Source organism: Mobula hypostoma, chromosome 17 (assembly GCF_963921235.1).
Source record: "Mobula hypostoma chromosome 17, sMobHyp1.1, whole genome shotgun sequence".
Lineage (NCBI taxonomy): Eukaryota > Metazoa > Chordata > Chondrichthyes > Myliobatiformes > Myliobatidae > Mobula > Mobula hypostoma.
Genome location: NC_086113.1, coordinates 39,124,846 through 39,140,065, shown reverse-complemented (window position 1 = coordinate 39,140,065; position 15,220 = coordinate 39,124,846). Strand labels below are relative to the sequence as shown.

The 15,220-nt window shown below is 39.7% G+C and overlaps 1 protein-coding gene and 1 long non-coding RNA gene across 3 annotated transcripts in view; one reads left to right on the top strand and one right to left on the bottom strand.

Annotated features, from left to right (window-relative positions):
* Positions 1 to 472: 472 nt before the first annotated feature.
* The window catches only part of cep72 (centrosomal protein 72), a 174,805-nt gene continuing 160,057 nt past the window's right edge, over positions 473 to 15,220 (bottom strand). Inside the window, exons 11-13 of one of the 2 annotated variants that reach the window (XM_063069732.1) lie at positions 9,646 to 9,766; positions 6,266 to 6,377; positions 473 to 2,105 (exon numbers count right to left, since the gene is read on the bottom strand). In XM_063069732.1, coding sequence (XP_062925802.1) covers positions 1,916 to 2,105; positions 6,266 to 6,377; positions 9,646 to 9,766 — 423 coding nt within the window. In that variant the 3' untranslated portion in view covers positions 473 to 1,915. Of the gene's footprint in view, positions 2,106 to 6,265; positions 6,378 to 9,645; positions 9,767 to 12,769; positions 13,066 to 15,220 lie in introns of those variants that run through there. The other variant, XM_063069733.1, reaches the window with a different exon arrangement.
* The window catches only part of LOC134357942 (uncharacterized), a 132,248-nt gene continuing 119,000 nt past the window's right edge, over positions 1,973 to 15,220 (top strand). The window contains exon 1 of the long non-coding RNA XR_010020761.1: positions 1,973 to 2,236. This is a non-coding gene — a long non-coding RNA (uncharacterized LOC134357942). The remainder of the gene's footprint in view (positions 2,237 to 15,220) is intronic.

Sequence of the window (15,220 nt, the reverse complement as noted above, 5' to 3'; positions counted from 1 at the left end):
AATTTGCATGTAGTAACTGCATAGGGAAGGAATGAGAGAGAGTTATTTATTTTTGATACACAAATCACCAGTGTTAAGTTTCTGTTTATCTAAGTGTGGAGATGGAGTCATCAACTGAGGATGGCAGACAGAATAAGGAAGGAAAGAGGAAAGCAACAACTTAGTGAAAGACAGGTAATTTTACACTTCCTTCTCCCCTTCATCCTATTTGAATTATTATTTCTTGTCCATATTGCTGAATAATTGCAGGAGACAGACTGAAGTTTTTATGTTGGTGAGAATATAGGCACAAACTTAAAATCAATCTCTGCCAATCACCCCCCCAAACCAACTTACATGAATACTAATATATTCACAGTTATTTAAAAAAGAGCAAAAACATTTTTATCTTGCACTTCAAGACATAAATGGGTTTACTGCACATTTTCCATTGTAAATATTACTGAATAGCAAATGTTACTGAATTATTTTAAAATGACAAAGGAATTTCAAACAATTGTTATAAATTACTAATGAAAAGTGCTTGGTGTAAAGTATTAATGTAGAGTAAACTAAATACAGCCAAAGCTGTACTGGTAATTCAAATTATTCAGGTGCCAGTACAACATGAAAGTAAAAGTCTCAGAGCATATGAAAGGAAAGTCCCTTTCCCTGGAATCATTTTGAAACAAATCTCTCCTGCACTCTTTGCAGCAACTTTCTGAAAGCATGGTTCCCAGAAACAAACACAATACTTCAGTTGTGACCAAAACAGTGCTTTATAAAAAAATTCATCAAAACTTGCTCATTTCCTTTGCCTCTAATTTATTAAGTGCAAAATTGCATACTCTCTTAAAAAACACTTTCATACCTGCCCTGCCATTTGTAACAGTCTCTGATCTTGTAGTGCTTTTAGAATTGCTGAGGTTTATATTCTTTCAAGAAGTAATGCTTTAAATTTCTTGGAATTAAGCTGCATCTGCCACAAATTTACCAATTCTACCAGTTAGCCTACATCTCCCTGAAGCTGATCACAGTTTGGAAATTGTACCCTGAGCACCATATACATGAGGTCCAGGTACAAAGTCCTGGGAAACTCTACTGCACACTTCCTTCCACTTGAAACACAAATAATCTTTCAATATTTCCTGTTATCTAGCCCATTTTCTATCCATGCTGTGACAAACTCCTGTGATTCCATACATGATCTTCACTCTTGAAGACAAACCTAATTTATAGCACTTTTTTTATTGTCTTCCAGAAGACACATAGTGTATCAGTCACATTTTCATAGATAGCCCTGTATTTTAAGGAAAAAGCTCAGATATTTAGACACAAATTGATGCCTACTTTTTCCAATTAATCCACATTTGTGTAAGTAATTTATTCCTAGATTATCATTTATCCAGACCATTAAAGTTGAGCTCAATGGTATGTAACTACTGTATTTATCTCTACACCATTTTGTTTGAATAAGTGTATAACATTTGCAATTTTCCAGTCTCCAGGCACTACCTCTGGATCTGTACGCGGCATCCTATTTTGGGACTAGGAGATTTATCCATTTAAAGTGTCACGCACTTTTATTTTAGTACTTCTCTTTATCAATTTCTAACCCATCTAGAATCCCAGCTACATGTTCCTTTGCTGTCAGTGTTACAGACTGGTGAACTATCTACCTAGTCCTTTGGAGATAGTGCACTTGGAGCAAAGAGTGATAAAGTACAAAGCTCCATAATCTTGCTGATAAAGTAAGCTGGTTAAATTTCTATCTTTGGTACATGTACTTTAAACACTGTTAACACATATCTGGCTGTGAGCAATTAAAATCTGTATTGATGTAAGGGGAAAACATTTGGTAAACAAAGTGATGTCATACAGGCTCCTTCTAGTTTGTTTTCACTGGACCACTTCACAGAAATGTTACGGGTTTCTTTCAGCGCCTCCGATTTTCCATGTCTCTGCCTGAGTATGTATAACCAGACATGGTCGTATTCTGAGTTGACTTCTCTACAAATTTTTTCAGCTGAATGTAACTCCAGTGCAATTGGTCCACTTCTGCCTTGTGTCGGGCTCGCATTTCATTTAACTCTCTCAGTAAGTGTTCGTTTGTGCATACCAGGGCTCTGGAATTAAGACAGCAATTAATCTCAACAATGCTGAAAATTCAGATGTTACAGAACTCTTGGTAGCTTGCATCTTTACAACAGCTATCCACAATTTTGTTGTCAAGAAAGGATCAGATCCAGGACATCAGGTACAGTACATTTAAATGTGACTATATTAAATGCAAATCTCAGTCATATTTCAAACTAAATAAAATAGCTGCAGAAGATCAAAGCAAGGAATTGTAGAACAGCTCATATTTACAGCGTGATAGTGTGAAAATATTATGCCAGGTTGCTTGGAGACAGTTAAATAATGACTGTTTACAATCCTGTTGAACCTACACTAATGCAATCCTGCTATCAGCAAATTCCCATGCAAATCATTTCCCAGCCCCTAATTTGTAACATCAGAAGCAGGGTTAGTATCACCGGCACAGGTTGAGAAACTTGTTAACTTTGCGGCAGCAGTACAATGTAATACATGATAAATATAGAAAAAACTGAATTACGGTAAGCATATTAAATAGTTTAAGTAGTGCAAGAACAGAAATTTTAAAAAAAGTAGTGAGGTAGTGTTCATGGGTTCAATGTCCATTTAGAAATTGGATGGCAGAGGGGAAGAAACTGTTCCTGAATCACTTCAGGCTTCTGTACCAGCTTCCTGATGGTAACAATGAGAAAAGGGCATGTCCTGGGTGGTGGGGGTCCTTAATGATGTCTTGGATACTACAGAGGCTAGTACCCGTGATGGAGCTGACTAATTTTACAACTTTCTGCAGCTTGCTTTGATCTTGTGCAGTAGCCCCCACCCCCACTACATCAGACAGTGATGCAGCCTGTCAGAATACTCTTGATGGTACATCTGTATAAGTTTGTGAGTGTTTTAGGTAACAAATCTCAAACTCCTAATGAAATATATATAGTGAAACAGAGATAAAAAGTAACGATGCAGATATTCTTGTGTAGAGTAAGTAGAGTTTTAAAAAAAACCGCAAGGTTAAAAAAATCCTGATGGAAGTTGTATACTTTACGGGCATCCAAACTGTAGCCAGGATGTGGGGTATAAATTACCACGGGACATAGAAACACATGTAAAAAAAAAAGGGCAATGTTACAATGGCAATGGGGAATTTCAATATGCAGGTAGATTGGGAAAATCAGGTTCATGCTGGATCCCGAGAGAAGGAATTTGCAGAATGCCTATAAGATAGCATTTTACAGCAGTTTGTTTGTCATCGAGCCTATGAGAGAAAAGGCAATTCTGGATTGGGTGTTGTATAATGAACCAGATTTGATTAGGGAGCTTAAGGTAAATGAACCCTTAACAGGCAGTGATCATAATATGATAAAGTTCACCCTGTAGTTTGAGAGAAAGAAGATAGTCAGATGTGTCAGTTTTGGAGGAAGAGGAAAAGGATTTACAGAGGCATGAGAGAGGAGCTGACCAAAGTTGATTGGAGAGGGTCATTAGTGGGGATGATTGTAAAGTAGCAATGGCTAGTTTCTGGGAGAAATTTAGAAGGCACATAAGAATTGTTTTTCTTTGCTCAAATGAATTCATAAGAATTAAAACAAATGTGAAGGTAAAATGTTAGAATTGTTTATAGAAAATTAATACAGAATCAAGTGGGCCTTTGTCAACTTTTCCTAATATCCTAGCTTAAAGGTATTCCTTACAGAACGTTCAACACTGTGATGCATTAAATTCTTCACATTTTGTCACTGTCAACATCAGAAAAATTGAGTTTTCCAATCTACATTCATGTGTCTGTCCAAATGCCTCTTAAATGTCAGTATTGTGTCTGTTCCACCACCACCCTTGGCAGTATGTTCCACTTTCTATTTAAAAAAAATTGCCCGAGCATCTGCTTTTTAAACCACCCACCCACCTTAGACTTGTACCAGTTATAAAGGGCATTGGCATATTATCTTTCCTATTCTTATAGATAATACACTCTAATCCAGGAGGCAACATCCCGTTAATTTCTTGTGCTCCCCCTCTAAAGACTCCACATTCATCCTGCAGTGTAGTGACCAGAATTGTGTACAGTATTGCCCAGTATTGCTCAACCACAGCTACAACATAACTTGCCAACTTTTACACGCTTTGCCATGATAGATGCAGGTAAACTTGTTGAATACCATCATTACCACCCTAACTACCTTTGTTGAAACTTTCAATGGGCTTGCTCCAAGATTCCTTTCCTTAGCATCTGCTGTTTAGTATATTCTTTTGCATTTGACCTTCTAAAATTCATCATCTCACATTTGTCTGGACTAAACTCCCATCTCCTATTTTTCCTGTCAAGATTTCCAGCTGATCTATATTCTGCTTCACTATCCACATCTCTACCAATTTTTACCTTTGTCTGCAAACTTGCTAAACATAACATGTTCATTTTCATCTAGATCATTTATCTATACTGTTCACTTTATGTATTATTGACCTGGATCAAGAAACTGATGACATTGTCACCAAGTTTGCAGGTAATACCAAGATAGGTAGAGGAACATGTAGTGTTGCAGAGGCAAGGAGTCTGTAGGACTTGGACAAGTTGAGAGAGTGGATAAAGAAGAGGCAGATTAAATACAGCATAGTGAATGGTGAGGTAGGAAGATTAAAGATGTAGACTAAATAGAGAGAGAATTCAGAAATCAGTGGTGCAAAGGAACTTGGCAGTCCTAGTTCAGGATTTCCTTAAGTTTAACTTGCAGGTAGTAATTAAGTCAGTAGTAAAGAAGACAAAAACAATGTTAGAAAGACAGATTCTGCAGATGCTGGAAATCCAGAGCAACACACTACATACTGGAGGACCTCAGGAAGCATCTATGGAGGAACATAAACATTCAATGTTTTAGGCTGAGACCCTTCATCAGGGCAATGTTGGAATTAATCTTGAGAGCACTAAAACATAAAAGCAAGGTTGTAGTGCTGAGACTTTATAAGGCATAAGTTAGATGGCATTTGGAAACTGGGCCCTGTATCTGAGGATGGTTGTGCTGGCTCTGAAGAGGATCCTGAGGAAGTGGACAAGAATGATCCCAGGAAGAAAGGCTTTCTGTGTGAGGAGCATTTGATGTCACTGGGCCTGTACTTCATGTTGCTGAAAAGGATGAGGGAGGATCCCATTGAAATCTACTGGATATTGAAAGGCCTGGTGAGAGTGGGCAAAGTCAGTAGTTTTCATTAGGATCAAAGAACGCAGCCTCAGAATAGAGCGACATCCCTTTGAAACTAAAAAAGGATTTTCTTCAGGCAGAGGGTGGTGAATCTGTAGAATTCATCGCTACAGAGGGCTGAGGTAGCTAAGTCATTGGGTGTATTTAAGGTGTAGATTAATATGTTTTTGATTGATAAGGCAGCTAAGGGTTATGGGGGAAGACAGCAGAATGGAGTTGAGAAAAGTAAATCAGCCATGATTGAATGGTGGAACAGATTGATGGGCTGAAAGGACTAGTTCTGCTCCTACATGTTTAAGTCTACATATACTACAAACAGCATTGATCCTTACGGGACACCACTGGTCACAGATCTCCAGCCAGAGTAGTGGCTCTCTACCACTTCCCTCCTTCTTTGACCAAGCTGATGCTATATACAAAGTTGCAATTATTTTCACAGACTGCATTATCTACAGCCTACAGCAGATTGATCAAGGCATAAACGGGGAGGGAAAATAGGACGAACATTACACTGAAAATCCAAGGACACTCCCAGAGTGGGCCTGTAATTGCAATGCACTTTCAAGGAGAAGTCAACCTGAAAAGTAATTTCCCATGGGGGTTTGATGGGAAACTTGTCTATTCCAGCAGCATGTAATTGTGTCAGTCACTTAGGGTAAAATTCAACCAAAGTAATGTCAGAATTACTTGCTTACAGTCATTTGACAGGTTTGTAAATACTTGTGGTTTGAAGAAGAAGAAAGCCCTTAACTCCAAGTGGAGTCATTGGGGCGCCGTCATGACGGCGTTTTTTTTTAAGCAGGCTTTCTTATTTTTACAAGGCCAAGTTGATAGCTTGACATTCAACACAGCACGGATGGAAAGTGTGCAAGGGAGCCGGCTGGATTTGAACTTGGGAGCCTCCACTCTGAAGTCTGGAGCTGATGCCACTACGCCACCAGTCGTTTAAGCACTCCTCAAAGTTATATCCTTCCCTCTCCCACATAACTGCCAGTTACCTGTGGCTTTCTTGGAGCTTTTCAGTCAGATCCTGAATTTTGGTGTAACATTGGGTCTGGTGCTTCAGACTGTCAATCTCGCAACACAGCTGCTCATTATCTTTCTGCAGGTCTAAATATACAAATATAAAAATGAAGCTCAGAAAAGTGGTGCAAGCTTATGTCAGGAGAGGAGTGAAGTTTTAGCAATGGTGCTATTCAAATCTACATTTTCCTTATTGAACGGTGGTCACTAATGCTGTGGAGTGAACAGAAATAGTTACTTTGTGCATAGCAAGGTGTCAGGTATAGATGTGAGAGAAACGACTGCTCTAGCAACATTGGCCGAAAGACAAATGTTGGTTTGGGAACAATAGGAATGCTCTGCCCTCCTCTTATAAATATTCCAGGACATTCAGCCTTTGAGCAAAAGGGAAAAGGATGGTGGAGCACCATTGATAAGGGAGATCAGTGTAGAGTTGAGAAAGGATCTTGAAGAAAGAGTAGACCTTTGAAGGAAAACAACAATAAATTTGGGTCAAGCTAAGAAACAGCAATGGGTGCGACGGTAGCATAGTGGTTAGCGTACCTCTATTACAGCATCTGCTCTAGGATCGGGATTTAATTTCTGCCACTGTCTGTAGGGAGTTTGTACATTCTCCCTGTGACCATGTGGGTTTCCTCCGAGTGCTCCAGTTTCCTCCCACATTCCAAAAATGTACAGGTTAGGATTAGTAAGTTGTGGGCATGTTATGTTGGTGCTGGAAGAGTGGCGACACATGTGGGATGCCCAGCACAATTCTTGCTGATTTGGTTTGTTACAAACAAAAAGTTTTTCTTTATGTTTCAATGTACGCATGACAAATAAAGCTTATCTTTATTTTTGTCCAGAAAATGTTGGTAGCAATTATTTGTAGAACACAAAATGCTAACTATAATATTGACTATGGTGTAAATCAGGAAATCATAAGTGTGTCCGTGGGGTTAATACTGTAGACTTTAACCTACATAGAGTTAATAAATCAAATTTGCTGTAATAAGGTAGAAGATCAATTCATAAAGTTTCGAAGATGTTTTTCTAGATCAATATGCTGAAGAGCCAGCAGGGGAAACTCCTATCTTGTTTTCTGCAATGGAAAAGGATTAACTGGCAATCTTGACAAACTGTCTTTAGAGGAAACAGTGACGATAATGTGAAAGAAATTTCTCAAGGATCTGATGACTTGTGTCCCAGAGGTTTGAAAAAAAGGCTATTTTAGAAATGATGGATGCTGTTGTATCACCCGAGGTTCTGCAGATTTTAGAATTCTTCCTGTGGATGGAAGGGTAATAAATATGACTCCACTATTTACAAAACAAAAACAAAAACGGAGACCTACTGACCTGTTAGCACAAAACAAGTAGGAGGACAAATGTTGGAATCAACAACAAATAATGTAATTACAGAATACACTGAAAACAGTAGGAATGAACAGAGTCTTATTGACCAATGTACAACTAATCTTGGGAGTTCTTTGACAATGTGACTAGCAGAACAGGTGTAGAGGAACAACTGGATGTGATAAATTTAGATTTCTGAAAATCTTTCTATGAGGTAGCAAATAGGAAATTGGTTAACAAGGATAGAGCACACAATTAGGAATAATGAATTAAAATGGATTTTAAATTTTTCTTAAATTGGACTAAAGATGGAATAAACATATTCTACTTAGGTAGGCAGACTGACCAAATAGGTCAATGCAAGAGCCTCAGATAATCACACACTATAGCAGCAAATTGGATGAGGAGATAAAATATCATAATCCCAAGTTTGCTGACGAAACAAAAACTAGTTGAGATTTTGGGTATGAGGGAGGATGTGAAGGGCCACTGCAAGGATATGAACAAATTTGAGGTAAGATATGAATGTCGTGTTTACTGACTGAACTATAGTATGGCCAGAATTGTCAGGTGGTCGCCAAATAGAGTCCAACATTGACTAAAGGAATAATCAAAACTACGTTGTACATTTGGAACGTAAAGCTCAGTGAAATGTGCAAAAATGTGGACTTGCCGAAAAGATCAAAGAAAGAAAGCATAGGCAGGCTTGCTTGTTCACACCAGACTATTGTTCAATTGTATAAAAAGTGACCCAAACACACACAAATTCAATCAGTTCATGCACTTCAAACCTGCAAGGACTAGTAATCCAAGACCAGGTTAGAGCTGTAAACTCAAAGTAACTGGGGCCTATAATAAAGTCAGTTAGTTTCACATGATTCTGGGATCATGATTACTTGAAAGCAAAATTATTTGGGGAATTTGTTTGCATATTTCTTATGTTAAACAGTGCATTGGAATTTTTGTGTACTAATAGGACGAACAGTTTAATATCACAGCAAATAGTCATCTCAAAATCCTAACTCAAGGACAGGACAATGAATTTCCAGTTTAAAGTCACATCCAGCAGATGGCACCACCAAAGTTGTAATTTTGGATCTGTGAAAGTCATAAAATGGGTCCAATACTTTTTGATTCAGAACTAATGATGTAATCAATTGAATTGGGGTAAGCCAAAAGGTGTCTTGGTGAGAAAGCAAAATAATGACAAATGGCTTTGCTTATTCTCAAAATCCTAAAATACAACTAGCTGAGATTTAAACCTCAGAACAAATGGCGCACTAGTTTCAACAAACGTTGATAAATTCACTACACTCAGTGCCCACTTTATTAGGTACCTCCTGTATCTAATAAAGTTTGTCACTGAGTGTCTGTTTGTGGTCTTCTGCTGCTGCAGTGCACCCACTTCAAGGTTCAATGTGATGTGCATTCAGAGATGTTCTTCCCCACACCACTGGTATAACCCGCTGTTAGTTGAGTTACTGTTGCCTTCCTGTCAGCTTGAACCAGTCTGACCGTTCTTCTCTGTCCTCATTAACAAGACGTTTTCATCCACTGAACTGTCACTCACTGAATTTTTTTTTGCTTTTTGTACCAAACTCTACAGACTATTGCGCTTGAAAATCGCAGGAGATCAGCCATTTGTGAGATACTCAAACCACCCTGTCTAGCACCAACAGTCATTCCATGGTCAAAGTCACTTAGATCATACTTATTCCCCATTCAGATGTTTAGTCTGAGCAACTGAATCCCTTGACCATGTCTGCATGCTTTTATGCATTGAGTTGCTGCCGTATGATTGGCTGATTAGATATTTGCATTAACAAGGAGGTGGCCACTCAGTGTATGTCGGAAGAATTCATTTTCTAATCTTCTATCATGCAAGATATAGGTTTAGCCATTCCACAGTTTGCAAACTGGTTAGTTTTTAATCATAAAACAAAGCTTTTTCTTCAAAATACATATTCATACATACTGCTCAAAGAATGAAAGTGAATAAGAGTTCATTTATAGCATCACACCTTCAACTTGTTGGCTTGTAGAATTGGAAACATTATGTGATTTTTGTTCTAATTTTATCAGAACATTCTGTAGTTGATTTTTCTCATCGGCGGTCTGAGTTAAACGATTCTTCACGACTTCCTATTAAAATAGAATGACAATTAAGCAGGATTAATGGAAGTATTAAAGTTATATCAAAGAGGAAAAGGACAACAAATATTTACTTTAATAACATCCTAATTGATTTGCAAGTAGTTATGTGCTGATAAATTGCAATGGGTAAAACAAAAAAACAGCAATCATTATGATTTCTTGGGGCTGGCAAGAAAGTGAAAAAATCCAACTATAAAATAATTCAAACTATTTGTCAACATAAAACCGTTGTACGCATATATATGTGTAATACCCTGGTTAAGATCTTTACTGCTATGTTGTAGGTATTTCATCTTAACAGTTCTGTAACAGCAGTCCATTCTGTTTTTAGCATGTTTGGGTGTGAGCTAAAGATGAGGAGCAATGTTGTTCAACTTTGGCTGACACAACGTTCCTATCAGGATGGTAGAATTGGGAGAAAATTCTAGAGAACGCTGAGCCGAGAGATTTTTGCGACGGTCTCTGGTGTGGGTTGAGGTCCTTTTGGCGGGAGCTAGGAGAAGACAGGAGGGAAGATGGCTGAGGATGCTATCCCTGTTGCACAGATGAGTGACTTCAAGGAGGAAGGACCAATACTCACGTGGGAGGAACCCATTTGTTTGAGGTGGATTTCAAGCGAAATTCGGAAGGTGGAGCGTGCTTTCATGCAGACTGTGAGTCCAGCCCATGAGTTACGATAACTTCAAAATGAGCTCCAACTTACGTGCACATTTGGACCGGGTTAATGGGCCCTTTTTATTTTTTTTTCCTTTTCTTTTAACTACTAACTTCAATAAAGCTGATAATAATTTTATAAATATAATTTCTTCATAATTGTATGCAGTGTACGATCTGTTATTTCTTGTCAACGGGTAAATTGCGTGGGGGCAGTATTTACACAGTCTTCACACAGATCAAAGTTTGATTGGTCGAGACATCTCAACTTCCCGGTTTTGGTGGGACCCAAGTTATAACAACCCCAAACGTATGGAGTTTGAGAAAGATAGTTTTCTCACGGCTGAGTCCAGTGGCTGTTGGCAAAGGGCTAATGAGCCACATTTCTAGAGACACCCAGCAAAAAGGGGTTTCATATGTTTTAGCCATATGTTTCTACCACTATTGAGATCATTTCCACTTTTCATTCTTTTTTTGGGTTTATGATTTAATCTTTTATGTTCAAAACAATACAGTGAATTTTGTTATACTTGGCAATCATAAACTCATTGCCTTTCCATGCATACATAAGTAACCATACACCTAAACAATCAGCCTTCCTCTGTTTTTAAAAAGGCATTTACCTCAAGGAAGATTGTTCTCAGTGTTAAACTGACTCTTAGTTACACTGCAACTAGCCACACTTTCACAGCATCTTTCATATAACAAAACTTCATGCTGTTAACTCCATGTAAGGATCGTGAATAAAAATTGATGAGGGATGAGATATTTGAAAATGTCCTTAAATAGGAAGGTTTTCAGGATTATCTTAAAGGAGGAGGAGGAGAGAAATAAAAAGACCTAAAGCTGCAGAAGTGGAATTCTAGATCGTTGAAGGCAAAGCTACCACAGGTGGGATGCAGGAAAGGGGGTTATAACTGGAGTAACACAGAGGGTTATTGCATTGAAGGAAGATCAATTAGACACATTATTTCCCCCACCCCCACTAAAAGACCAACCATTCTACATTGGTTTATGTGCTTCATTCTATGTGACTAATTTCCTGCTTGAACCCTATTTCTACTTATGTTATCAGTCATAAGCGTATGAATTTTTGATGAATGTCCTCTATAACTGAGCTTTTCACTCTGTCTGGGGAAGCACAAAATATAGAAAATTACAACACAGGACATGCCCTTCGGCCCACAATGTATTGTGCTGACATTTTAACTTACTTTGGATCAAGCTAACCCTTCTTTCTTACATAACCCTCCATTTTTCTATCATCCATGTGTTTATCTGTCTGCCTCTACCACCACCCCTGGCCAGGCGTTCCACACACCCATCACTCTCTGTATAAAGGGGCAATGGCTAGAGGTTGTACCTTTGATGTCTGGCAGCTGCACTCTACCTCGTAGTGTGGATGGGCATCACTAGTCCTCATCCATCTCCTAAATCTCGTCTGCCTCCAAGTGGGACACTGCTTCTGCTGGCAGGCTAAATGACATGAGGGGGTGATGTTAACACGGCACCACTGGGTGAAGACCCTCATTGACAAAATCATTGGTCAGGACTACAACGGCCACATGTTCGAAACCATGGCAAGCCATTGAATTGGAGGACATTGGCTGTGGTCTGGCCTGGAGAAGGATGGGCACTGTCAGGCCTTACCAGCCCAAGGCATACGACATGATGGACATAGTAAAGGCCCCATACCAGACTGGTTGCCACCCGGGTCACCCAAGGACTGCACCATCTGTTGCACACCAGGGTGGAGGTGTTAAGTAAGCTATTGGTGTAACCTCACCACAGAAGATCCATGGGAAAGATTATATCTCATTAGCTACACAGAACATGAGAAAACTTGCCCAAGCAGGGTAAGAGCAGGAGCTCACATATCAGCTGGAGGGGTATACCTGGCACATCGTGTGACTCTGAAGTCAGATGGAAAAACCTAAGTGAACATCTTACTGAGGAAGGCCATATACAACAGTGGAGAATTTGACAAACATGCCAATGGGGTAGGATTTCCTGTCAACAAGAGCATCAAGAACTCAGTACTCGGGTGCCACCCAGTATTAAACACGCTTATTTCCATCTGCCTCAGAGCACCATCTTTCAACATCACAATAATACAGGCCTGCAAACCAATGACTGACTATAAAGATGACCAAGTGGAGGAATTCTACACCCAACTCCAGGCCATTATTGACAATGTGGACAAAAAGGGCATTCTAATCATCAAGGGGCCTGGAATGCCAAGGTGGGTGCAAGGAAGATTGGGAAAAACACGATCAAGGCCAAGGAAGAATGGATTGAGAGACAATGTACAGAGATAGAAGATAACCTGAACAAGAACAACAACAGGCCAGCATTTCAAATTGTGAAGGACCTCACTAAACAGAGACCGTCATGAGCCAGCACCACCCAAAACATAGAAGGAATCTGTCTCACAGAAGATGAAGACATTCTTAGCAGATGGATTGAGTATTGTTCAGACCTTTACAACTGTCAGACCTAAGGAGATCCCAGTACTCACAAGCCAGGACTTGTCAAACGATGATGACTTTCCAATTCTGCAGGAAGAAGTAGAAGCAGCCAGAAGATTGCTGAAGAATGGGAAAGATGCAGGAATAGACGGCATCACGGTTGAGCTGATAAAACATGGGGCAGAGACAGTGATAGACATCCTCAACAATATCTGCAACAAAATCTGTCATTATTTGCTCCAGGAAAATTTTGAATGGCGGAACGAGGAATGGCCAACGTCCTGGACAAAATCACTCGTCATCACTCTCCCCAAGAAAGGGAACCTTCAGCAGTGCCAGAATTATAGAACCACAAGTCCTTTCAGCCATGAAAGCCAAGTGATGTTGAAAGTCAGGTTTGTTGATGACATTAATGGGCTGGCAGGAAGTGAGGATGAATTGGCCTGCCTCATGAACCGTCTGGACGATACATCTACCAGATATGGCATAGAGATCAGTGCTGATAAAACCAAGCTGATGAGAAACAGTGAGGAGCCAATCACAACAAAAATCACAGTCAATAGACAAGAACTAGAGACTATCAAATGGTTCAAGTATCTTGGCGCCATCATCAACCAAGAATGATCAAAGCCTGAAGTCCTCGGAAAGACAGCCTGAACGACAGCAACATTAGCTAAACTAAAACCGATCTGGAGAGACGACAACATCGCTCTCAGATCCAAGTTGATACTCCTGCATGCACTGTATTCACCATCCTTTTGTATGCATGCAAATTATGGACTTTTCGACAACAGAACTGCAAAAGGTGATCTAGGCAGTAGAAATTAGATGCTTCAGACGGCTCCTCGGCATTTCCTATACAGACTATGTCTCAAATGATGAAGTATGAAGAACCATCACCCAGCACGTGAGACACTACAAAGATCTACTGTCCACAGTAAAGAAGAGGAAATGGTATGGCCACAGAATAAGATCAAGTGGACCGTCAAAGACCATCCTTCAGGAAATGGTATGGTCACAGAATAAGATCAAGTGGACTGTCAAAGACCATTCTTCAGGGGATGGTTGAGGGGAAAAGAAAAAGGGGCAGACAGAGGAAGAAATGGACAGACAACTTTGCAGAGTGGACTGGAGAGAACTTTGCCGCAACCCAGGTACTTGCCCACAACCGTGAGAGATGGAGGCAACTGGTGCAAAGCTCATCTGTACAGCACCCCTATAACCCAGGCCACCCAGGCAGGATCCGTAGCCGTAAATGTATCCCTTCACTATATTTTCCTCCAATCAACTTAAAGTTATATTAGCCATTTCCATATTGGGAAAAAGTCTCTGGCCACCCACTCCATCTATGCCTCTTATCAAGTCACCTCTCATCCTCCTTTGCACCAAAGAGAAAAGCCCTTGTTAGCTCAACCTATCTTCATCAGACAAGCCCTCTAGTCCAGACTTGGTAAATCTCCTCTGCACCCGCTGAAGTTTCCATACACTTCTTATAATGAGGTGACTAGAAGTGAACACAATATTCCAAGTAGCCACACAGATCCTTGATCTCGCAATCTACTTTATGATCTTGCAGCTTATTGTCTAACCATATTGCATTTCTTCTGTAGTTGTTAACACTTTATTCTGTATTATTATTGTTTTACCTTGTACTACCTCAATGTACTATTTAATGTATAAACAGTAAACAAGACAAACTTTTCATGGTACCCCAGCACATGTGGCAATAATACACCAGTTCCAACTCAGTAACCTTCCAAATGAAACTTCTTCCCATCTTGTCCTTCCAATGGTGATACCACCACCAGTCATCAGCATCTACTGTATCAAAATCTTTTAAACACACTATGAGACTTTGAACATCATTAGTTGCATGTGATATTACAGGATTGGATGAATATAACCACCTCTACTTTTGGAAATGAGCTGCAGATTTCTGGATAAATGATGGGAAACAGTGGAAGAATAGGCTTTGAAATAAACAAAAGACAGTATGTTCTCAGCTCCCATCTGTGAAGTTGGATAAAGCAATGGCAAATGGAATTTAATCCTGACATACACTCAGTGGCCACTTTATTAGGTATAGCTGTACACCTGCCTATTTATGCAATTATCTAATCAGCCAATCATATGGTAGCAACTCAATACATAAAAGTGATTCCCCTATTCCTTCGTCACCTTTCCTGCCTATCCCCTCCCCCACCCCTTGATCTTTCCCCTTACTGGTTTTTCACCTGGCACCTACCAGCCTTCTCCTTCCCACCCTCCCCCCACCTTCTTTATAGGTCCCCTGCTCCCTCTCTCTTCAGACCTGACGAAG